At 40.8% G+C, this 26269-nt stretch overlaps 2 protein-coding genes, 1 long non-coding RNA gene and 1 pseudogene across 3 annotated transcripts in view; 2 read left to right on the top strand and 2 right to left on the bottom strand.

Annotated features, from left to right (window-relative positions):
* Positions 1-26269, top strand: part of LOC144643339 (melanocortin receptor 5-like) — a 213471-nt gene that overhangs the window by 69876 nt on the left and 117326 nt on the right. The window lies entirely within an intron of this gene.
* Positions 1-26269, top strand: part of LOC144644170 (uncharacterized) — a 128750-nt gene that overhangs the window by 71073 nt on the left and 31408 nt on the right. The gene's annotated exons all lie outside the window — the stretch shown is intronic.
* Positions 48-25990, bottom strand: LOC144646108 (major yolk protein-like). Its single transcript, XM_078505636.1, has 12 exons — positions 25792-25990; positions 22455-23213; positions 20326-20570; positions 8526-8798; positions 7773-7929; positions 7308-7473; positions 5715-5906; positions 4856-5168; positions 3821-4116; positions 2445-3031; positions 1101-1852; positions 48-1068 (listed from the first exon to the last, which is right to left on the bottom strand). The coding sequence occupies exons 1-12, from the start codon at positions 25850-25852 to the stop codon at positions 211-213; spliced, it is 4659 nt and encodes a 1552-aa protein (XP_078361762.1). The 5' UTR covers positions 25853-25990; the 3' UTR covers positions 48-210.
* On the bottom strand, positions 10815-12302 carry LOC144658460 (uncharacterized; annotated as a pseudogene).

Raw genomic sequence — 26269 nt, 5'->3', positions numbered from 1 at the left:
TTGCCTATAATATGACAAAACCTATCAAAACTTTTTTTTGTCACCCCTTAACTGAAAGCTATCTCATAGAACGCCATTACATCTACATCCTAAAGTCCAGTCCAGTGTTCCGATATATGTGGATAAACATACGTTTTGACTATAGTGACGGAGAGACTGTGCTATAGTTGTCAAATCCGTCTCCTGCTTTTGCCCCAGTCTTGTCCAGGCCTACAGTCCTCCCTTTCGCCAGGTTTTGGTCTTTTCCACACGGTTTTGGTTCCGATTTGCCAAAAACCAGTCATCTCGGTTGCATTCGGTTCCCCAGTAATCGCCAGGATATGAATTGTCTCCGTCCCAGTACTGATCTTTGGACCAATCAGGGAGCCAGAAACCGGGATTACAAGGTACGTAAGAGCACGTCAAGGGGAGAAGAACGGGCTTCAGGAAGCTAGCGCCATTGTTGCATGTAAACTGAGCTGTGGTATTTTCCATGATGTTGGGTTTAGGGCACATTGGAACCGAGATGAGAGTTTTTCCAACTCGTCCAGCTCTAATTTTGAAATTCATCCGCTCTCCGAAGCAGCTTATCTCTTGGACGATTGCATTACAAGTACCGTCACGCACGAAGATCACCTTGGTGTAGAACTCACCGCGAAGAGATCGGTGGCTGTGTAAGACAGGTCCATTCTCCATGTGACGGTTCACCATTGTATGGCCTCTCATTGGTTGGCTCATTCGTTTGCTCGTCATATGGTCCATGCCGTATTTCATACCTGGCATCTTTTGCTCCATGCCGTGCGTCATTGGTCCCTTGGAATTGCCAGGATGCATCATTGGTCCCTTGGAATTGCCAGGATGCCTCATTGGACCCTTGGAATTGCTTGGATACAACCTTCCAGGCATCTTTTGCTCCATGCTGTGCATCATTGGTCCCTTGGAATTGCCAGGATGCATCCTTGGTCCCTTGGAATTGCCAGGATGCATCATTGGTCCCTTGGAATTACCAGGATACATCCTTCTAGGCATCTTTTGCTCCATGCTGTGCATCATTGGTCCCTTGGAATTGCCAGGATGCATCCTTGGTCCCTTGGAATTGCAGGATGCAACCAAATCATCATTGGTCCCTTGGAATTACCAGGATACATCCTTCCAGGCATCTTTTGCTCCATGCTGTGCATCATTGGTCCCTTGCCATTGCCAGGATGCATTCTTGGTCCCTTGGAATTGCCAGGATGCATCATTGGACCCTTGCCATTGCCAGGATGCATCATTGGTCCCTTGCCATTGCCAGGATGCATCATGGGTCCCTTGCCATTGCCAGGATGCATCATTGGTCCCTTGCCATTGCCAGGATGCATCATGGGTCCCTTGCCATTGCCAGGATGCATCATTGGTCCCTTGCCATTGCTAGGATGCATCATGGGTCCCTTGCCATTGCCAGGATGCATCATTGGTCCCTTGCCATTGCCAGGATGCATCCTACCCGGCATCTTTGACTCCATTCCGTGTATCATTGGTCCCTGGCGTTTCATTGGTCCCATGTTCATATGCTTCTTTCCCATCATTTGATACATTTTTCGTCCTTTTGGCTTCCAAAGCATATTCTTCTTCATCTTCCTCATCATTTTCGTCGGTTTTCTGTGGGGCACTCTTCCCCTCTGATTATTTCTCCCACCTATCTGTCGGTGGTGGCGCCCTTGGGACTTGGACTTCTTTTCTTTTGTAGGCTTATTTTCGGATGGTTCTTCGCTCCAGCAATTCTCCATGCACATGGTGTCGTTGTCCGGACATTCATCACACGCAGGACGGTCTTCTGGGTCTTCGTCGCACTCTTCACCTTCACATTCAGGGTCAACTTCTCTTTCTTCAACTGCAATAAACATAGTTTGTACGTAAAACTAAGGCTATTAAGGAACTCTGGTCAGTGTATGTTTTATGATCTTTTCTACGTAGAGGTACTGCCGCATATTTTAATACTGCTGACTATCATAATGGCTAAGGATGTGACAGTTAAAAAAGGCGGCTAATCCATGAGGCACTGGCAATAATATGAAGCAATAAAAGGTTCACTTGGCTCCCACAGCAGTCGAGGTCGAGATTAACCATTTAACCCATATTTTGTCTTTTTAAATGAGAACACAATCTGTAATCTTGAAGTAAGTTTTTAAATAGCGTTTGTGACAAACTGATCCCCCTCCTTCTAATCCAAATAACGTCCTTCTATATTATGTACTGTGTAACTACACGGAGAGTTAAACAGTCAAACGTATCGCCTTATTTTATTACAGGTTACCGTTTTTCTTTCAAATGTAATTGGTTCTCTTTGTCTTTACAAAGTGGTCCTGTCGTTGGGCGATCTTACATTTATATTTTTGGCTTATATCTTCTTCCTTATTTCTGGGACAAGAAAACAAAATGGGTGGGTTGGAGCAGCTGGAGGGAAGGACAGGAAAGGGAGTTACCTGGCGGTTGCATGAGACCCTCCATGGCACGAAGGAACTTAGGGCCAAGCCACACCTGGTATGTCTGATTGACAAACGGTATAGGTGTCAAGCTCTCTACGTCCTTATTGAATATGCCATCTTGATACATCTCCTGTGGGGTCAGAACTTTCTGAGCCTCGAGTAACGCTTTTGTCACCTTCCATCGCCAGATACCATCATGCATGTTGTAAGTGACAAGCGCATGGGATGGCACGCGTCCAAAGTTGCATTCTTGGAAGGAGTCAGTTCCTGTGTAGTCTACAGTTTTTCCGTCTGGACACATGAGAACGAAGTCGTCTCTTGTGTAGCCATTGTTTGTAATAGCGTCATCAAGAGTGTAAGCGTCAATGAAAGCAACATCGCCATCTTCCCCCTTGAGACACTTCAGGGCTCCTTCGTAGTCGTAGTACTCTTCGCTTATGGGATCCATGGAGCATTTCTCGTCCCCTTGGCCAGCACACGCTTCGCACATCCTTTCTCGGCAATGATTCATGTCCACGTTGTCCCATTGAAGCTTCTTCCATTGATCCATAAGCCAGTGATGACGAGAACAGAGTAAGGAAAGTCTAAAGATACAAATATATAACTATTGTGAAGCTCTTTCAAGCTAATAGTGGTTAAACCATTATTTCGGGGTAGAATTGAGAATTTGAGCATTGGACCCATTGGAGCTGGAAGCATTAGCAAGAATCTTGAAACCCGTATTGATTGGTTGAAACAGGCAAGAGTGGCATGCTTGCTCCGATGTCACATTGAATGATACAGCACCCTGTTTATATTTAACCCTATTTGGGCTTTTTTAGATCTTTTCAGACTGGGAGGGGGGGAGAGGATTCAAAATGTTTCCAAAACTTCGGAAAACCGCCTAAAATTACTAAAAAGAATCCGAAATCAATAAAACAGTTCAGTAAAAAAAACTAAAAAAGGTAAAAATAATTGCATTAAAGTTAATTTTCATTAAAAAGAACACAAAAATTACAAATTTGGGAAAACATGCCTGTCAAAATGCCGTTACCATGTTAACGTCAAGTTCCCGACACAACAACCGATCCTACCAAATTATTTCCAGATAAATCTTAGATAAACTCGCAAATTAAGTTTGGCAGCGTTTGGTTAAATTTAAAAAAGTTTATAAGGATTCAAAGTCAGCGCGGGCACTTTCTGCCACCCCCCCCCCCCCCCCCCCCCGATCTGGATAGGGTTAAGATCAAAAATCTCCTTATTGTGTCCTCGTGAGTCAGTGAGAATTTAGTTCTGTATCACGAGATTTTCTGTGTTAATCAAATCTAGTAGTTTTATTTTAAACTCATTGAAATCTCTTTCGAGAAATAAGATGCCGAAGAGACGCTTCTTACCTGATAAAGGTATCTTGATGCATGGGCGTGTGGTCTGTGGTATACTCCTTGTATTCGGTATCCATCCAGTTCTTAAACGTTTCCCAGTCTTTAACTGTCCATTTGTCGGTGTATGATTTCCAGTCTTCCTTTTGATCCCATTGCTGTTCGGCCCACATATCGAACAAGTTCCATTCCTGTTCAGTCCAGTCTTCTGGTTTCTGCCACACCCAACTTATTGACTTCCACTTGGGCATTGTCAAGTCGTAGAAATCTTCCAAGCCATCATAGTTGTCCCAGCTGAAGTCTTTTTTAGTCTGAAAAGCAAATAAAACGTCTCAGTTGTTTGTAAAGATAACATCCCAGTGGCGGATCTAGGGGAGGGCCCCGCACATTATTTTTAGACCAAATAGAGGCCCGTTAGGCCGAGAAAAATTATTTTTGGGAGCAGGCCCCTCCTTTTTTTCAGGGTCTGGATGATCGGGCCGCGCACTAATCTGAAGGTCTGGATCCGCCACTGCATCCCCAGTTTTTTCTAAAACAGTTGATACGTATGAAATCGTTGCATATCTAGTATGTACTGGTGCGTCAATATATGCAGCATTTAAATTAAAGTACCCGCGCAATTGCAGTCCTTTTTTGATAACTATGCTTTGATGTCTAAATAAGGTAAATTGAGTTTTATAATTGTATTTGTATCACATTTGTCTCACAATATATTAAATTTAACTATACATTGCAATAGTTTGACTGCCTTCTGCCAGTATTGCCGTATGTTACGTACAGAACGGTCGACGACGATTATGGAATTTCAATTCTTCTTTTTCTTTTGTCATAATGTTGCTCATAAAATAATTTTCTTTTTCTGTTCATGGTTCTTAGGCGGTGATGCTGGACCCGCTCTTTACTTTCTTTTATTTATAATTAATTACGGGTGGGCGTCCATGTTACAGAAATTTCAGTGGTACTAGACTGTGACTAACTAGGCGGTGTTTGGTTAGGGTATAATAACCATACGGCTTGCCACATAAAAGGGAATAATCATGGTATATTTACCTTCTCAATGACGTCATGCATCTCTTGAGTGTGATGGGCGTGCGCACGTGGGTTTTCTGTGGTCATCCTTTTGATCAGCATTCGAAACTCTGGTGATTCGAAGTTTTGCATGTCGTGCATTGGTTGGTACTCGTCGCTAATACTGTCCTGCTTGTCTTGCCACTTGCGCCACTCTGGAGTTTGGTACCATTCTTCCCACCTGACAACCTTATCCTTTAGCATCGAATACCAGTCCAGTGTGCGTGACAACAGAGGGTGTTTAGTCAGGTCCAACGTGTACATTCCGGGAACGCAGCTTTCGCCAAAGTGATCTCTGGAAATACGAGAGTGAACTTAATAGTTAATTTTAAAAACCTAGATCTTCTAACCTAGGGCGCCAAGTCACAGATACTAGTTAAGACTCTTTGGTAGAATATAGAATAAACTGCTTGATCTGATCATGAGTAGCACTCCATCGCATTCCTTATTCGAGTTGTCCACGAGACGCGTTGCGTGACTACCCAAGTAACGGCTGCAACACTTTTAGTCCTGATCTAGGTAGTAATTCTTCTTACAGTTCATCACACTTTTCTCTTATGTTAGCTTTGAGAATTTAGATGGCGATGCTACCATACAAATTCCTTAGCTGTCGATTATCATAAATATTCTCACCACCTATCTGGTAAACACTGCACTGATACTGTAAGGAGAAATTAGATTATCATCACAAATTCTTGATTTGAAGCAAAACAGTCATCGACTCGTGAAGAAATAACTATGGCTGCGTCAATTAGACGCCCAGCTTGTGGTAAATATTTTAATTTTTATTATTATTATTGTTGCTAATTTATCAACAAGATTTTTAAAAATATCCACTTACCCGATCGATTTAAGAGGCGAACTAGATCGCGGTATTGTGCCGTTAGCCAAGAGCCATCCCATCGGGTGAAGGAATCCGCTGATATTATGAACGCCTGCATTGCACATATTCCAGCCACGCATGTCCTCTGGTAGATCACCGCTGTTATTTCGCATGACGCCAATGGTAATACTTTCCGTCATTGGATCCTTCCTATTATAATAGAGAAAAGAAGCTTATTCAAAAGTATATTAAGACGGATTCCGCTAAAGGTTCGTGAAATGAGTGCAAAAAATAATTGCTAAAAACCTACTCATAGTACAACAACATTTTACATACTATTTGAAACATCTCACTGAAATTCATTTGTCTTAGTGACTCCGTGAATAAACTCTAAAGCATTCTCGAGAAAATTAATGTCAAGCCTCGTAAAAATGTTCAAAACGCGCGCCATTTTGTTTTAAACTGTCGTGAAACGTCCGTTTAACTGAGAATGTAGATAATCTCAAATCCATTTTTCTCTCGCGGGGTCAACTTGAGAACTAAAGTTTTGGTGGGTTTGTTTAGCTATACTCAAACTGTTTCCATGCTATGAGATCTCTTTGGTAACTTTATTTTTGCCTGTATTGCTCGAATGTTTGATGGAAATCATCTAAGTGTTAACGCCAATAAAAACTCGAAACAAAAACAGACAATTTTTGAAAAGCGCGGGAAACGTCGCATCAGCCATATTGGCAGGATCTTTTTTCTTGACTGCTTGTTAAAGCTGAATGAATACGAGACTTCTCTCCGTCATTCTTTCTCTTTTTTGCAGTCTTCATCGTTTGCTGTTTACGTCACAGTTATCACCGGAGCTTAGGTGATGAATTTTGCCTAATTAACTCTTTCACCCTATTCAGACCGGGGGGGGGGGGGGGGGGCTCACCATAAACTTATAGGATGTATTGTATGCAAAACTCTTTCTTTTGGTATACGTCACGTGGGATGGTGACGTCACATCACGTGACAATTACATCCTTATGTCAAAACAAACGCCATCTTGGATTTCAAAATTTTTCCAAAATGCCAGAAAACCACCCAAAATCACTACAAAGTACTCAAAATAAATAAAAATGCGCTTTAAACCAGTAAAAATGTAAAAATAATCCCATTTAAGTTGCTTTTCATTAACAGAAACACGCAAAATTACAAATTTGGGAAAACATGCCTGTCAAAATGCTGATGCCATGGTGATGTCAAGTTCCTGACACATCATCCAACCCTACCAAATTGTTGCCAGATAAATTTTTGGAAAACTCAGAAAGTTTGGCAGCGTTTTGTTAAATCTTAAAAAAGTTATAAAAGTTCAAAGTCAGCGAAGGCCTCAAAAGCCCCCCCCCCCCCCTCCGTCTGAATAGGGTTAAGACTCAACAGTGACCATTATCAAATTTCTCCTCACAATATCAATACTAAATCACGAGAAGAGGTTATGAGAAGTAATAAAATGGTCACAAAAGGAAAACTGTTTTTGAACTTTTAATAAATTCTCGCAACAATGTTATAAGTTTATATGTACGAAGATCAGTCAGGAGAATGTGGATATTGTGGATATTGGGTTAAAATCCTCATGCTTACCCTTTGTAGTTTTCCGCCATAAAGGGAGCCAGATTATAATCCATTCCTGCAGTGAACATGTCCATCGCGTTAAGATCGACAATATCAGCTACGTTTTTGGCAACCATTTCCACGCAATCTTTTTTGGACATGGCCTCAATACAGCCCCAAGAAATCTTTTTAACATCTGTGAAAAAGAGATCGTTTTATTAAAATGTACGTCTGTCAGAAAAACAACTTCTAAACTTGACGTAAGCCAGCTGCATTGTTAGAACGCAGAGGATCTATTGAGTAAACAAATGGACAACCATCACACGTCATAAAATCAAAAATGGAGGTGCTTGGGAAATTCTTTTCAACTTTTTGTTGCTATCCAATGCTATTTCTCCCTTGTAAAATTTGGAATTTAATAAAAATACGTCAACTGGTTTTAAGGGTTGGAGGTTCCCTTTAAACAAACATCTTATTGTAAACTGACTGCCTCACCAGTGACTGTCTGGAAGTTGCTGATCATATCCTTGCATTTCTTCATTTCTTCGTCTCCGAAGACGCAGATGAAGGCTCGGGGCTTGGGCTCAAGTTCTGCACAAGTCTTCCAGGTAGCTGCTTCCTCGTCGAGAAACTGCTTGTATGTTGTTTCGTTCTACATATATAAAGAACAAAATCTAAGAAATTCCTGGACTCTGTTGCAGATTTTTCACCCTCATCTTTTCTGCATTATTTTTTTCTGAAAATATCTCCTTCTTTCAAGCTTTAAGATGCTACAATAAAAAAGACGTTAAGAAAAAAATTAACCTGACAAGCGTCCTTATACGGTTAATCTGTATTTCTAGTGATTCGAAAAATCACACGCGCGATTTTCGTATTCAACGATCTATCAGCTAGAAAGATCAAAATATAAGGACATCGGGTAAGATTTGAAGCGAGGTATACTGTTGTTTTTCAAAGGAAAAAAGAAGAATCCATTTTGTTAACTTATTATTCACAAACGTTCATAGTACTGTTCTCAATTTTATTCATCCAGAGATACCAAAGCGTATTATAGTACGCTTTATGGCTATAACTCTGGAGAATGAAACGATCGAAAATAGCGCGAAGGAAAGCTCCTTTGGAATTAAGAGTTAACAAAAAGGAGTTCTTACTTGTCTTTTTCTCCCCCCCCCCCCCCCCTCCGCCCCTTGGGGCTCTGATGTGTAAAACAACTTTTTTGTGAAAGAAACAAAACGCAAAAGCTCTTACCTCTGGGATGGGCACCAAGGAACTGCTACTATCCTTGAAAATAAGATCCTTATTTTTGATCCAGGTCATTTTCCACTTGTAACCCTCACCGTCTTCGTCATCTTGCTCGTCTTGGCTGTCGCCTTCGTCACCTTTAGCGCAGTAGGCAGAAGAGTCAAACAGGCTGAACGCGTTCACTGAGCCTGGTTTCGAGAAGCGCGTTGAGGCGTCCGTGAGGGCACTGGCGCAAACTTTGACCCAGTCCTTTGGCTTGTCAGAAGATACCATCAACACCTGGCAGAAAAGGGCATGCAATGGATTAACTAAAGCACTTAGAAATAGTTTCTTTCGCTAGAAACGCCGATTTCCGCGCGATTTTTTGGACTGACCCGTTTGCTGTCTGTTTTTTTTTTTTTTTCTGTGACCTACTTACGTTGTGTTGAGCACTCAGTATTAAATATTTTTCTGACGCGGACTTTGTTTTAAAATATTAAAGGCGTTTCAGTTGTATAAATTAACGTTGGCGGCGGATAAGCGGACAGGAACGAGTAAGATTCAAGGATGTTCCAATCAATTTTTCTTGAAAGTCTAAACTAATCAGCAATAAACAACTAATAAATGTGCCAAATCTAGAATCGGGAACGACTTGGATTACACCTTGCTGGCGCTCTTTCTCTCTCCGCTCTTTGATCTGCCCAGAGAACTGAACTGATTACAAGCTTAGCGTGCTCCTATTTATACAGAGCACTTGGTTGCATTGATCAATCCGATGACGTTCTTAACTTCTTTTCTTCTCCTTATCTTTTAAACGCAGTAGCCTGAACGGTCATCGGATTTGATTAAATCGACCAAGTGAAATTAAAACTTTAGAACAGGTTTGTAACTATAATAAATGGCACGCGATGCATGCAGAAGCGATGGCGTTTCACAAGGGGTCTAACATAATTTTGAGGAAAAACTTAAAGTAAATAAAAGTAGCTGACACCTTGTGTGTGAAAAAAACTGTTATCCAACTGCAGCTTACATTTTTTAAACATAAGAAGCTTGTTAGTGATTGTATAGCTGTTATGAATTCACAGACCAAGGATGCAAATAATACATTTTCTTCGTAGATTTTCTCAATTGAACAATTTCCTTATGTTGTCTCAACAAATATTGCGTTATACTGTAGTGTGATATCACGGATAAACGACATACGATACGCGCGAGCAAGCTTTTAAGCTGCGAGAAAGGTCAAACGGTCTCTTGCTCACAGTGTCCCTTTTGTATTATAAGAATTAAAAATTTCTGTCAACTAAATCTATACCCATCATGTATAATTATCTCTCTCGTTTATACATTGTAGTGCTCCATTCTAACTGCACGGAAGTATTTTGCTTTTGTGTTTACGCGGCGATTTCTTGTTAAGTTAAACTTGATTTTCTGTTTGTTTGGGCCAAACAGACAAACCGAACCGTTCGTTCGATGGCATAAAGCGATGTCACGCCATCGCTCAAAAACTATATATTTTTATGACGTTGGGCTATTCTTGTTACCAGAATGGGCAGAAAACCCAACAAGGTGGCACAGTGGGAAGACGATTCTTTCTCTTCCAATTCTCAGCGGATTGTGAAAAAATGGGCCAAAAGCAATGTGGAAAGTTTAAAATGTTCAATTTTTCTGTCCACGTGGCATTGAATCTTCATAATCCCGCATGTTTTGGCTGTTAGGCGGGTGCAATGATAAATTTAATTAAGAACGTACTAGTTAATCAATTTAAATATAGATCCACATAAACAATATTAGCAGAAAAAAATGTATTTCATGGATTTATTTGCAATATTTTTGTAAAAAAGAAATTGCAGCCATATTCAGCAACGAAGCCCGATTTTACAGATTGGGGGTGTTTTCTGGGCATCTTATCTCCACAACGAACTCAGTGGTCCCCCCAATTTATGACGTGAGTAATTCTTATTACAATTGAAATTTAAATAATCAATTTCTGACGTGACCCCCCCCCCCCCCCCAATTTCTGACGTGAGTAATTCTTTATCTTACAATGGTGAATTTTTTAGAAGAACTCAATGTTGGAAGATTTTTGCGCGAACGTCCTAAATTTTGATGTTCAGTACCAGGTACTGCGCCGTTCATTGTCGCGGTAATACTGGTGATTTATTAATCACCGCCCTAACGGCTTGTCCAGAAATACAACTCTCAAAAATATTGAATCCAAAAGGCTGATCTGCTTTGTTGGACCGACAAATTAAAAAAGACGATTACCAGTCGTTCCGCCCTCGTTCACACATCAATCATTGTAAAGAACATAAGCCATGATTGTTATAAAAAGCTACTTTATTGAAAAAAAAAAAACGCACAAAATTTAAATCTTGAAAATGAACTAAGCTTTTGATAAACTTTTTATGAAAAATTCCTTCATCCTAACAAAGTAAACTTCTTTATTACGTTAAACCAAAATAATGCAAAATGGGACTAAATTTTTGCCTATAATATGACAAAACCTATAAAAACTTTTTTTTGTTACCCCTTAACTGAAAGCTATCTCATTGAACGCCATTACATCTACATCCTAAAGTCCAGTCCAGTGTTCCGATATATGTGGATAAACATACGTTTTGACTATAGTGACGGAGAGACTGTGCTATAGTTGTCAAATCCGTCTCCTGCTTTTGCGCCAGTCTTGTCCAGGCCTACAGTCCTCCCTTTCGCCAGGTTTTGGTCTTTTCCACACGGTTTTGGTTCCGATTTGCCAAAAACCAGTCATCTCGGTTGCATTCGGTTCCCCAGTAATCGCCAGGATATGAATTGTCTCCGTCCCAATACTGATCTTTGGACCAATCAGGGAGCCAGAAACCGGATTACAAGGTACGTAAGAGCACGTCAAGGGGAGAAGAACGGGCTTCAGGAAGCTAGCGCCATTGTTGCATGTAAACTGAGCTGTGGTATTTTCCATGATGTTGGGTTTAGGACACATTGGAACCGAGATGAGAGTTTTTCCAACTCGTCCAGCTCTAATTTTGAAATTCATCCGCTCTCCGAAGCAGCTTATCTCTTGGACGATTGCATTACAAGTACCGTCACGCACGAAGATCACCTTGGTGTAGAACTCACCGCGAAGAGATCGGTGGCTGTGTAAGACAGGTCCATTCTCCATGTGACGGTTCACCATTGTATGGCCTCTCATTGGTTGGCTCATTCGTTTGCTCGTCATATGGTCCATGCCGTATTTCATACCTGGCATCTTTTGCTCCATGCCGTGCGTCATTGGTCCCTTGGAATTGCCAGGATGCATCATTGGTCCCTTGGAATTGCCAGGATGCCTCATTGGACCCTTGGAATTGCTTGGATACATCCTTCCAGGCATCTTTTGCTCCATGCTGTGCATCATTGTCCCTTGTGCTAGTGCATCCTTGGTCCCTTGGAATTGCCAGGATGCATCATTGGTCCCTTGGAATTACAGGATACATCCTTCTAGCATCTTTTGCTCCATGCTGTGCATCATTGGTCCCTTGGAATTGCCAGGATGCATCCCATCGGTCCCTTGGAATTACCAGGATACATCCTTCCAGGCATCTTTTGCTCCATGCTGTGCATCATTGGTCCCTTGCCATTGCCAGGATGCATTCTTGGTCCCTTGAATTGCCAGGATGCATCATTGGACCCTTGGAATTGCCAGGATGCATATGGTCCCTTGCCATTGCCAGGATGCATCATGGGTCCCTTGCCATTGCCAGGATGCATCATTGGTCCCTTGCCATTGCCAGGATGCATCATGGGTCCCTTGCCATTGCCAGGATGCATCATTGTCCCTTGCCATTGCTAGGATGCATCATGGGTCCCTTGCCATTGCCAGGATGCATCATTGGTCCCTTGCCATTGCCAGGATGCATCCTACCCGGCATCTTTGACTCCATTCCGTGTATCATTGGTCCCTGGCGTTTCATTGGTCCCATGTTCATATGCTTCTTTCCCATCATTTGATACATTTTTCGTCCTTTTGGCTTCCAAAGCATATTCTTCTTCATCTTCCTCATCATTTTCGTCGGTTTTCTGTGGGGCACTCTTCCCCTCTGATTATTTCTCCCACCTATCTGTCGGTGGTGGCGCCCTTGGGACTGGGACTTCTTTTCTTTTGTAGGCTTATTTTCGGATGGTTCTTCGCTCCAGCAATTCTCCATGCACATGGTGTCGTTGTCCGGACATTCATCACACGCAGGACGGTCTTCTGGGTCTTCGTCGCACTCTTCACCTTCACATTCAGGGTCAACTTCTCTTTCTTCAACTGCAATAAACATAGTTTGTACGTAAAACTAAGGCTATTAAGGAACTCTGGTCAGTGTATGTTTTATGATCTTTTCTACGTAGAGGTACTGCCGCATATTTTAATACTGCTGACTATCATAATGGCTAAGGATGTGACAGTCAAAAAAGGCGGCTAATCCATGAGGCACTGGCAATAATATGAAGCAATAAAAGGTTCACTTGGCTCCCACAGCAGTCGAGGTCGAGATTAACCATTTAACCCATATTTTGTCTTTTTAAATGAGAACACAATCTGTAATCTTGAAGTAAGTTTTTAAATAGCGTTTGTGACAAACTGATCCCCCTCCTTCTAATCCAAATAACGTCCTTCTATATTATGTACTGTGTAACTACACAGAGAGTTAAACAGTCAAACGTATCGCCTTATTTTATTACAGGTTACCGTTTTTCTTTCAAATGTAATTGGTTCGTTGGGCGATCTTACATTTATATTTTTGGCTTATATCTTCTTCCTTATTTCTGGGACAAGAAAACAAAATGGGTGGGTTGGAGCAGCTGGAGGGAAGGACAGGAAAGGGAGTTACCTGGCGGTTGCATGAGACCCTCCATGGCACGAAGGAACTTAGGGCCAAGCCAGACCTGGTATGTCTGATTGACAAACGGTATAGGTGTCAAGCTCTCTACGTCCTTATTGAATATGCCATCTTGATACATCTCCTGTGGGGTCAGAACTTTCTGAGCCTCGAGTAACGCTTTTGTCACCTTCCATCGCCAGATACCATCATGCATGTTGTACGTGACAAGCGCATGGGATGGCACGCGTCCAAAGTTGCATTCTTGGAAGGAGTCAGTTCCTGTGTAGTCTACAGTTTTTCCGTCTGGACACATGAGAACGAAGTCGTCTCTTGTGTAGCCATTGTTTGTAATAGCGTCATCAAGAGTGTAAGCGTCAATGAAAGCAACATCGCCATCTTCCCCCTTGAGACACTTCAGGGCTCCTTCGTAGTCGTAGTACTCTTCGCTTATGGGATCCATGGAGCATTTCTCGTCCCCTTGGCCAGCACACGCTTCGCACATCCTTTCTCGGCAATGATTCATGTCCACATTGTCCCATTGAAGCTTCTTCCATTGATCCATAAGCCAGTGATGACGAGAACAGAGTAAGGAAAGTCTAAAGATACAAATATATAACTATTGTGAAGCTCTTTCAAGCTAAGAGTGGTTAAACCATTATTTCGGGGTAGAATTGAGAATTTGAGCATTGGACCCATTGGAGCTGGAAGCATTAGCAAGAATCTTGAAACCTGTATTGATTGGTTGAAACAGGCAAGAGTGGCATGCTTGCTCCGATGTCACATTGAATGATACAGCACCCTGTTATTTAACCCTATTTGGGCTTTTTTAGATCTTTTCAGACTGGGAGGGGGGGAGAGGATTCAAAATGTTTCCAAAACTTCGGAAAACCGCCTAAAATTACTAAAAAGAATCCGAAATCAATAAAACGGTTCAGTAAAAAAAACTAAAAAGGTAAAAATAATTGCATTAAAGTTAATTTTCATTAAAAAGAACACAAAAATTACAAATTTGGGAAAACATGCCTGTCAAAATGCCGTTACCATGTTAACGTCAAGTTCCCGACACAACAACCGATCCTACCAAATTATTTCCAGATAAATCTTAGATAAACTCGCAAATTAAGTTTGGCAGCGTTTGGTTAAATTTAAAAAAGTTTATAAGGATTCAAAGTCAGCGCGAGCACTTTCTGCCAACCCTCCCCCCCCCCCCCCCCCCCGATCTGGATAGGGTTAAGATCAAAAATCTCCTTATTGTGTCCTCGTGAGTCAGTGAGAATTTAGTTCTGTATCACGAGATTTTCTGTGTTAATCAAATCTAGTAGTTTTATTTTAAACTCATTGAAATCTCTTTCGAGAAATAAGATGCCGAAGAGACGCTTCTTACCTGATAAAGGTATCTTGATGCATGGGCGTGTGGTCTGTGGTATACTCCTTGTATTCGGTATCCATCCAGTTCTTAAACGTTTCCCAGTCTTTAACTGTCCATTTGTCGGTGTATGATTTCCAGTCTTCCTTTTGATCCCATTGCTGTTCGGCCCACATATCGAACAAGTTCCATTCCTGTTCAGTCCAGTCTTCTGGTTTCTGCCACACCCAACTTATTGACTTCCACTTGGGCATTGTCAAGTCGTAGAAATCTTCCAAGCCATCATAGTTGTCCCAGCTGAAGTCTTTTTTAGTCTGAAAAGCAAATAAAACGTCTCAGTTGTTTGTAAAGATAACATCCCAGTGGCGGATCTAGGGGAGGGCCCCGCACATTATTTTTAGACCAAAAAGAGGCCCGTTAGGCCGAGAAAAATTATTTTTGGGAGCAGGCCCCTCCTTTTTTTCAGGGTCTGGATGATCGGGCCGCGCACTAATCTGAAGGTCTGGATCCGCCACTGCATCCCCAGTTTTTTCTAAAACAGTTGATACGTATGAAATCGTTGCATATCTAGTATGTACTGGTGCGTCAATATATGCAGCATTTAAATTAAAGTACCCGCGCAATTGCAGTCCTTTTTTGATAACTATGCTTTGATGTCTAAATAAGGTAAATTGAGTTTTATAATTGTATTTGTATCACATTTGTCTCACAATATATTAAATTTAACTATACATTGCAATAGTTTGACTGCCTTCTGCCAGTATTGCCGTATGTTACGTACAGAACGGTCGACGACGATTATGGAATTTCAATTCTTCTTTTTTTCTTTTGTCATAATGTTGCTCATAAAATAATTTTCTTTTTCTGTTCATGGTTCTTAGGCGGTGATGCTGGACCCGCTCTTTACTTTCTTTTATTTAGTTACGGGTGGGCGTCCATGTTACAGAAATTTCAGTGGTACTAGACTGTGACTAACTAGGCGGTGTTTGGTTAGGGTATAATAACCATACGGCTTGCCACATAAAAGGGAATAATCATGGTATATTTACCTTCTCAATGACGTCATGCATCTCTTGAGTGTGATGGACGTGCGCACGTGGGTTTTCTGTGGTCATCCTTTTGATCAGCATTCGAAACTCTGGTGATTCGAAGTTTTGCATGTCGTGCATTGGTTGGTACTCGTCGCTAATACTGTCCTGCTTGTCTTGCCACTTGCGCCACTCTGGAGTTTGGTACCATTCTTCCCACCTGACAACCTTATCCTTTAGCATCGAATACCAGTCCAGTGTGCGTGACAACAGAGGGTGTTTAGTCAGGTCCAACGTGTACATTCCGGGAACGCAGCTTTCGCCAAAGTGATCTCTGGAAATACGAGAGTGAACTTAATAGTTAATTTTAAAAACCTAGATCTTCTAACCTAGGGCGCCAGGTCACAGATACTAGTTAAGACACTTTGGTAGAATATAGAATAAACTGCTTGATCTGATCATGAGTAGCACTCCATCGCATTCCTTATTCGAGTTGTCCACGAGACGCGTTGTGTGACCACCCAAGTAACGACTGCAACACTTTTAGTCCTGATCTAGGTAGTAATTCATCACACTTTTCTCTTATGTTAGCTTTGAGAATTTAGATGGCGATGCTACCATACAAATTCCTTAGCTGTCGATTATCATAAGTATTCTCACCACCTATCTGGTAAACACTGCACTAATACTGTAGGGAGAAAATAGATTATCATCACAAATTCTTGATTTGATGCAAAACAGTCATCGGCTAGTGAAGAAATAACTATGGCTGCGTCACTTAGACGCCCAGCTTGGGGTAAATATTTTAATTGTTATTATTATTGTTGCTAATTTATCAACAAGATTTTTAAAAATATCCACTTACCCGATCGATTTAAGAGGCGAACTAGATCGCGGTATTGTGCCGTTAGCCAAGAGCCATCCCATCGGGTGAAGGAATCCGCTGATATTATGAACGCCTGCATTGCACATATTCCAGCCACGCATGTCCTCTGGTAGATCACCGCTGTTATTTCGCATGACGCCAATAGTAATACTTTCCGTCATTGGATCCTTCCTATTATAATAGAGAAAATAAGCTTATTCAAAAGTATATTAAGACGGATTCCGCTAAAGGTTCGTGAAATGAGTGCAAAAAATAATTACCAAAAACCTACTCATAGTACAACAACATTTTACATACTATTTGAAACATCTCACTGAAATTCATTTGTCTTAGTGACTCCGTGAATAAACTCTAAAGCATTCTCGAGAAAATTAATGTCAAGCCTCGTAAAAATGTTCAAAACGCGCGCCATTTTGTTTTAAACTGTCGTGAAACGTCCGTTTAACTGAGAATGTAGATAATCTCAAATCCATTTTTCTCTCGCGGGGTCAACTTGAGAGCTAAAGTTTTGGTGGGTTTGTTCAGCTATACTCAAACTGTTTCCATGCTATGAGATCTCTTTGGTAACTTTATTTTTGCCTGTATTGCTCGAATGTTTGATGGAAATCATCTAAGTGTTAACGCCAATAAAAACTCGAAACAAAAACAGACAATTTTTGAAAAGCGCGGGAAACGTCGCATCAGCCATATTGGCAGGATCTTTTTTTCTTGACTGCTTGTTAAAGCTGAATGAATACGAGACTTCTCTCCGTCATTCTTTCTCTTTTTTTCAGTCTTCATCGTTTGCTGTTTACGTCACAGTAATCACCGGAGCTCAAGTGATGAATTTTGCCTAATTAACTCTTTAACCCTATTCAGACCGGGCTTTTTTGGACCTTCTCAGACCGGGGGGGGGGGGGGGGGGCTTCACCATGAAACTTATAGGATGTATTGTATGTCCAAAACTCTTTCTTTTGGTATACGTCACGTGGGATGGTGACGTCACATCACGTGACAATTACATCCTGATGTCAAAACAAACGCCATCTTGGATTTCAAAATTTTTCCAAAATGCCAGAAAACCACCCAAAATCACTGCAAAGTACTCAAAAAAAATAAAAATGTGCTTTAAACCAGTAAAAATGTAAAAATAATTCCATTTAAGTTGATTTTTATTAACAGAAACACGCAAAATTACAAATTTGGGAAAACATGCCTGTCAAAATGCTGAGCCATGGTGATGTCAAGTTCCTGACACATCATCCAACCCTACCAAATTGTTGCCAGATAAATTTTTGGAAAACGCAGAAAGTTTGGCAGCGTTTTGTTAAATCTTAAAAAAGTTATAAAAGTTCAAAGTCAGCGCGGGCCTCAAAAGCCCCCCCTTCGGTCTGAATAGGGTTAAGACTCAACAGTGACCATTATCAAATTTCTCCTCACAATATCAATACTAAATCACGAGAAGAGGTTATGAGAAGTAATAAAATGGTCACAAAAGGAAAACTGCTTTTGAACTTTTAATAAATTCTCGCAACAATGTTATAAGTTTATATGTACGAAGATCAGTCAGGAGAATGTGGATATTGTGGATATTGGGTTAAAATCCTCATGCTTACCCTTTGTAGTTTTCCGCCATAAAGGGAGCCAGATTATAATCCATTCCTGCAGTGAACATGTCCATCGCGTTAAGATCGACAATATCAGCTACGTTTTTGGCAACCATTTCCACGCAATCTTTTTTGGACATGGCCTCAATACAGCCCCAAGAAATCTTTTTAACATCTGTGAAAAAGAGATCGTTTTATTAAAATGTAGGTCTGTCAGAAAAACAACTTCTAAACTTGACGTAAGCCAGCTGCATTGTTAGAACGCAGAGGATCTATTGAGTAAACAAATGGACAACCATCACACGTCATAAAATCAAAAATGGAGGCGCTTGGGAAATTCTTTTCAACTTTTTGTTGCTATCCAATGCTATTTCTCCCTTGTAAAATTTGGAATTTAAGCATTAGTTCAAAAAAATTGAACGTCAACTGGTTTAAGGGTTGGAGGTTCCCTTCAAACAAACATCCTATTGTAAACTGACTGGCTCACCAGTAACTGTCTGGAAGTTGCTGATCATATTCTTGCATTTCTTCATTTCTTCGTCTCCGACGACGCAGATGAAGGCTCGGGGCTTGGGCTCAAGTTCTGCACAAGTCTTCCAGGTAGCTGCTTCCTCGTCGAGAAACTGCTTGTATGTTGTTTCGTTCTACATATATAAAGAACAAAATCTAAGAAATTCCTGGACTCTGTTGCAGATATTTCACCCTCATCTTTTCTGCATTATTTTTTTCTGTGAGTTTTTTTGTGCATTTCAAAGACTTTATAAATGGTACGAATGAAAAAAGACGTTCAAGAAAAAAATTAACCGACAAACGGCCCAAAACGGTTAATCTGTTTTATATCTTTTATGTAATAAATGACAATGTTCGTGATTGAACCTTCTCATCTAAGTTCGAAACTGATGCTGAATGTCATAGTACTTCGAGAACTTATTTGAATCGACGGCGAAACTATGAATATATAGGGAAAGACAAGAAGAACTCCTTTTTGTTAACTCTTAATTCCAGACTTTCCTTCGCGCTGTTTTCGATCGTTTCATTCTCCAGAGATAGCCAAAGCGTACTATAAGCGCTTGTATGGATGTAAAATTGAGCGTACTATGAACGTTTGTGAGAATAAGTTGAAAATATCTCCTTTTTCTTTTAAGGCTACAATAAAGCTTGAAACATTACCTGGTGTCCTTATTTTGTCTTTTCTCCCCCCCCCCCCCCCGCCCCTTGGGGCTCTGATGTGTAAAACAACTTTTTTGGGAAAGAAACAAAACGCAAAAGCTCTTACCTCTGGGATGGGCACCAAGGAACTGCTACTATCCTTGAAAATAAGATCCTTATTTTTGATCCGGGTCATTTCCCACTTGTAACCCTCACCGTCTTCGTCATCTTGCTCGTCTTGGCTATCACCTTCGTCGCCTTTAGCGCAGTAGGCAGAAGAGTCAAACAGGCTGAACGCGTTCACTGAGCCTGGTTTCGAGAAGCGCGTTGAGGCGTCCGCGAGGGCACTGGTGCAAACTTTGACCCAGTCCTTTGGCTTGTCAGAAGATATCATCAACACCTGGCAGAAAAGGGCATGCAATGGATTAACTAAAGCACTATAGTGCTGATAGCTGTAAAAGAAGTTGTCATATGCATTATATTCTAAGAGATGTATGAAGCTCATTTTACCCTTACTGCAATCAGTGGCGATAACCGTAGAAAGGAACAGACTTGTATTCAGTCATTTGTATTAAATATTCACACAGTACTCTTTTTTCACAGGTCTTTCACACTAGCGTAAAAAAATAAGGCAGAAAATATAAGAGTCCCCCTGCAGAGCACATGGAGTTGTGGTGGAGGGTGGCGGGGGGGTGTCCGTTTTCCTGGTCGGGGGGGTTTTCCGCGTGACGTTTTGAGTGCACTCATGCCTCTTAGCATTATTGAGTAGCTATTGAGATTGCAGAATTTAAAGATGCGGAGGTTTAAGGGGTTTCGTGACAATCCGAATAACGCAAGCTTAATCAAACCAAATGGATTTGGCCTTATGTGACACGAGTCACAAAAATGTTGTAACAGGTTATCAATTGTTACGGTAGAAACGTTGCGTGACGGACCAGAAAAACCATGCGCGCTTGCACTGTGTTACATACCTGAGGGTGTTCCTCGGTCAGGTGGCAGTCTGTCTTCTTGACATTGCCCCAATCCAGAGAAAGTCTCTTGTCTTTACACACGATATCAAACTCTTTATAGAGGGAATCGTAGTTCATCATGACGTCGTGAGTATGGACGAATGCCACATCTCCCGCCCCATCGCGAAGGCACTCAAGCGTTCCTGTAAAGCCATAGTAAGGCTCCTTGTCTGATAGGGTCTCGCAGAAATCATCATCTTCCGGCCCTTGATGAATTAAACAAGAGTAAAAATAGAGTAAAAATAGAATGACAAGCACGGTCTAAAGGTCAGTTGTCAAAATTTATTTGATCCACGCCCACGTTTGGATGAGGCATTTCGTATCAGCTTCACACTCGCGAGGGAGTGCGTGATATTCCGCGCGGGAAAGCAACGTTTTTGACCTGGAACTCGAGTCTCCAGCCGCGAGATTATTTGATGAATCAAACAAAGGAAACTTGTCTTACGAACACAATCACTAACAATCCACTGAGACAACAATATATCAATTTGCCACTAAATGAAGTACGTGCCTCAAAAATTGATTTGACCCTCTGAGCTTTGTTGTCGCATTGCTAAGCAAATTAAGTTTGTATTGAAATTTCCATCAAAAAAGGAGAGTATTTTGTTTTGAAGTACATTATCTTGTTTTCGCTGGGTTTTTGGTTTACTTTTGCGAATACAAATTATACATTTAGAATTACGTGATTGGTTTTGGTCAGGTAAAAGCGTGGGTGGGGACAGGGGGGTCTGAACCTCCCGCCTCCCGTATCTCTTACTCCCGCTTCACGTAACTTTTACTCCCGCTTCCCGCCCCCTTTCCGTAGTGGTGCCCTCATCTTTGTCCCATATCTATTGCGAAATGTAATGAAATGTTGTGAAATTTTACTTGTTTTCTTCCGCCTCCCACCCCTTTTCTCCCGGTCTCCCGCCCCATGTCCCCCTCCACAAAAGCTTTTTTCGTTGTTATTCATGCGTTTGTCATCGAAACTTATAATCTGGCTTGTAAGAGTGACCCGAAACTATTTAAAGAACCTTGTAGCATCACCTGACAGAACAAGCACATTCAGGTTCTTGGAAGTTTGCTATTTTTGGCTACACTTTATAAATCATACTTGTATTATCATTTTGAGGAGAGCTTATGATTAAGTAAATTCTGTTGTTCTAAGATCTTATGATCAATATGAGAATTTGTCTTAAGTAAATTCTGTTATTCTAAGATAGCATGGCCGGTGTAATGTTCAAGTAGGGGGTTACGTATTGTCGACACAACGCACGACAATCTGCAAAGAATTTTTTGTTTTTAAATAATGACATAGCAACGTTAACTCAAAGTGAAGTTAGCAATAGAGGGAATAAAGTTTCCAGCCAAACAAGCAATTCACTCTAATATTTAGCTCCAGGTTGATGACGTCTCATAATTAATTGTGACAGCTCTCTCTTAAAAATGCACGAAAAACTTCTGCCCTGTGTACAGTTAGTTCAGACTCACGTCGTTTTTTAATTGATCGAAAATTTTAAAACACACGCTGTTATAACACCGTTTCCCAATTAATTAAAGTGCCCGAAAAACTTCTGCTCAGAGTCAAGTCGATTTTTTTAATTGGTCGGAAAATTGCAACATGACAAGATTTGAAATTGCGACTGAAGACATGTACACCTACCCTAACAAGGGCCCCCTAACAAGGCCTCAGTGAACTGTTTTTGTTTGAACGCAATTAAGATGTGAAAGCTTAGCTTGTATGACGCAGCTGGCTTAGTGAAAAGAAAGCTAAAGAGATAAGACTTTAAACGTGCGGGTAAGTAAATCCATTCAAGGATTACAAAGACAAATGGGCTCTTATGACCTAATGCTAATGCTGATAGATTGAACATATCGTTTCGTGTTTTGTGGGGACGATTGCCAAGAAATTTAGTAAGCCCAAGACATTGTACCCAAACAGATAAACAACAATAGCTATCATGTACATCCAAATTTGAAATTTGAATATTTTTGACATTCAAACTCAAGCTCAAATTGTCTTTCTTTTCTTGCAATGTTCTAGCCAGAAAAAAAATTAACAAACAAACCAAAAAAAACCAAAAACAATAAACGTTGTTCAACTGACGTACCTTGACATAACTTGCACAGAGATTCGGGATTGGTCATGTTCGGGTTGTTCTTGTAATTCTGAACGCCAGGCACGCAGCTCTCTTTGAAGAACTCGCCCGCGCACTCGTACACGTTCCCTGCGCGCGGAATGACGCGCTTCTGGATGAGTGAGCAAATGGGGGCCTTGAAAGTGGTGTCCACGCCGGGGTGACATGATTTGCGCTGGTCCATGTCCTGAAAGCTGTTGACATCTCGCGATCGGTTGGTTTTCTTCACCAGTACAATAGAAAAGTGCTTGAAGCTTCCATCTGGCTCTTCATACATGGCAAACTTCGTGTCGTAGTCTGGAATATCTTGGTGATCTTCTTTTTCATACATGATAGGAATCAAGTCATGCATCTTCCCTGCCGTGTAGATATCCTCACCTTCGGCCGTCATGATGTCTGCGTGTCCAAGTCGAATTTCGTCCATGCACGATTTCTTACAAGACGCCATGATGCAGCTCCAACGCAATCGAGGGCTCACCATATAGTTGAACTCCGTGATCATTCTCTTGCACTTTTTCATCTCGCAAGGGTTTGTGACGCACCAACGAACATGCGGGGTATCTTCTTTGGGTCCATCTTGGCCTCTATGTGGGTTCATCCCTTCCCTGGGCATTTTCCATGGTTTCCTGTCCTGGGGACGAGTTTTCACTGTCCAATCTTCGAACTGCCATTTTATATCAGGTCGCTCTTCAGGTTTAGTGGGCCTCTGTTGACGCTTTTCCTTCCTTCCTGCTGTTGGAAAATAAAAGTTACAGGTTTAAATAATGTTAAACGGCAGATTACTGCAATTATTCCAGCAAGTCCACCATTTGAAGAACGGATTTTGTAATCCCATAAGGGAGCGTTGAAAGGCACTTTCCAAGATGTTCAGTTGTGAGTGTTCACGTAGGGGCCAAACCACCCCCCAAATGTTTCATCTAAAATTGGGTATTTGGTGAGATTTTTAATAACTTTGTTGATGTTGATCGCATGCTTGCGAAACTTGGTAGGTTAATATAAGACAACATGCCAATCATTTTGAAAGACTTGTTTGTAGAACTTGTCACTATATGACGTCATAACTGATGACGTAATATTTTCTTAAAATTAAAGTTTGGAATTGTTTCAATTTTTCTACTGTTTAAGATAGAGCGCATCAAGAGAAGTTGAAAACCGAAAACAGTATGTACATACGGCAAATACTGGGTGAGATATGACATTTTAAAGTTGGAAAAATTTAAAGTCAATAAATGGGACCTCCCCCCTTCGGTAATAAAGCTAAATTTGACTGCCTTTTTTCTTAATAGTAGTGCAATTGACATTACACATTGGTTGTATTAAATGCAGAAAGTAGAAGGGAAAAGAAAATTATGAAAAAAATATTTTTTGTAATTCCTGGAAGCATAAAAGCAGATTTGTGACGTAATAAAAGGTCACGTGACCAATAATTCCTTTGCCATATTATTGTCCTGGAGGCAAAAGTGGAAAAACTAAAACCATACGATTTTTAGGGACAGTAAGAAGTCTCTTTTACCAAAATACCAGCTCAGCTGGAAAAAAACTGACAAAAAAATACCAAGGACATAACTTTTACAAAGAAAGTATGGAAACCTATAGTTCCGGGGGGGAACACTGATCTGTTTTTAACTGGCCATAATTCGGGAACAAAAAATCGCAGCGATGAACGGTTTTCAGTGTTTTACTCCCCTTGATACCCACTTCCAGATGAGACACTTTTTAAATAATAATTCAAAATTTTACTTTACTGGTTTTTGTGACGTCATCCTTTGTGACGTCACTATGTGAAATTTTGAGAAATTCTTCAGCTTAAAATGAAGTGGACATCAATTTGAGCTAACACCACAAGTTTAGTAAATTAATGTTGAAAGTAACCAAAATTAGGTTTCATGAAACATTTGGGGGGTGGTTTGGCCCCTACGTGGTTTTACAGCCAAGGCTGTAAAAGTGGACATAAACGGCGCCAAACAATAGAATTGAACCGAAATTATCTTTGAACAGAAATCGATTAAAACCCACACCCTCGGGGATGGAAGCGGAATCATTGGACTTTGGATATTCATGATTCCTGTCTTATTTTACCTCAATGATTCATGATTCATTAATGAATTTTATTCGATATTCATGATTCATTTTTCATTCTTTTCATCCAGCTTTCAAAATAACGTGTTACCCGTTTCTGTTGTTTTTCACTTACAAGCTGGTTGCGCATTCTGATTCCCTGCTAGCAGATGTTCCAAATGGAGACTCTTCTTGCACAGAATTATGCCGTAAAACCGATGTAAAATGTTCTCAGTCGTTAGATTTTTTTTTTGAATATTCTCTGTGGGTAACATACTTGATCACTGTAAAGTTAGTAAGGGATGAAGATGTGAAGCCAAGGGTACATTCGTGTTTCCATTGTTTCCTATAGGGGGGTCTGGGGGCATGCTCCCCCAGGAAATTTTGCAAATTAGATGCTTAGAAGTACGATTTCAGGCCACTTCTGGAATAAAGTTGTTAAGAATTTAGTAAAATGACCCATCAGTTTTATTTTTGTTACATTCTACATTCACAAGCCTCCAATATCGATGAAAGCATTTATTTGTTATTCATGATTCTTTTAGCCATCTCCATTATTCATGATTCCCAGATTTTAAACTCAATGATTCATGATTCCACCAAAACTATGAATTTAACAGCTATGACACACCCAAACCCTTGCTCTTGTTTGACATCAAACTCTCACACGCTCTTGACGATTCTTGTTGACGCGGGAGCGCTTTCGCATCGAATTTAAACCTGCTTCATTCTTTCTTGAAGATTCTTATTTCTCGTGCAACCCTCTAGCTTCCTTTAACTCAAGACGTTTCTCGTTTTGTTTGAGCCTGCTTATAATCTAAGGCATTGCCCAATACAGTCGAAGGTCTGGTGGGCATTTTACTTTTCGTGTGTTTTTTCTTCTCAGTAAATTCCACAACATAGCTTCATTGCATGCAATGCTCAAACGCATTTAAAAATTGAAAATGATTCACATTACGTATTTGACTTGAGGGAGGTCGAGTAAATGAATTGAAACAACTGTAACTATAACATTTATCTATCTAACACTAAGGCATTGCCCAATACAGTCGAATGTCTGGTGGGCATTTTACTTTTCGTGTGTTTTTTCTTCTCAGTAAATTCCACAACATAGCTTCATTGCATGCAATGCTCAAACGCATTTAAAAATTGAAAATGATTCCCATTACGTATTTGACATGAGGGCGGTCGAGTAAATGAATTGAAACAACTGTAACTATAACATTTATCTATCTATCACTTAATAAAATACCTTGTGGGAGTCCATCGGCCAAGGCGAACGCAAGCAACAGCAAAACTACGAGCGCTTTCATGGTGCACGATCTGCTCGCAAAAGAGCTGGTGAAAAGATCTGCCTTGGTAAACTGCAATTTATAGCCGTGGATACATCACCTGATCTATCATAAGGTCATTTACATGTTCATTGTTGTCTACGTTTTATCATCTGATCTGGATTAAACGGCAATTTCGTGCTATCTATTGTTCTGAATGTTTTCACACTGTGCTGGTAAAATGAATTTAAAAGAAACCATTATGACAAGATCATAATGGGATTTTATGACAAGGCATCCTTGAAGGCAGTCGCCCCCAGGCTAAGGCGTTTGACGTATAAAGACTATTGAGTTTCCAACCAATCACGATCATCCGACCTCGGGATGTCACAGTTCTTAAGTGTGCTCTACATTGCACTCGCCCCTTTTAGATGCGCATCATCTCACTGGTCACATCGC

Source organism: Oculina patagonica, chromosome 1 (assembly GCF_052425735.1).
Source record: "Oculina patagonica isolate OP01 chromosome 1, crgOcupat, whole genome shotgun sequence".
In the NCBI taxonomy this organism is placed as follows: Eukaryota; Metazoa; Cnidaria; class Anthozoa; order Scleractinia; family Oculinidae; genus Oculina; species Oculina patagonica.
This window is presented reverse-complemented; position numbering and strand designations above follow the sequence as displayed.

Coding starts and splice junctions, on each gene's coding strand:
- LOC144646108 (XM_078505636.1), bottom strand. CDS start 25,852: ATGAAAGCGCTCGTAGTTTTGCTGTTGCTTGCGTTCGCCTTGGCCGAT. Junction 23,214..25,791: donor GGCCGATGGACTCCCACAAG/GTATTTTATTAA, acceptor ATTTTCCAACAG/CAGGAAGGAAGGAAAAGCGT. Junction 7,930..8,525: donor CCTTGGTGCCCATCCCAGAG/GTAAGAGCTTTT, acceptor TTATATATGTAG/AACGAAACAACATACAAGCA.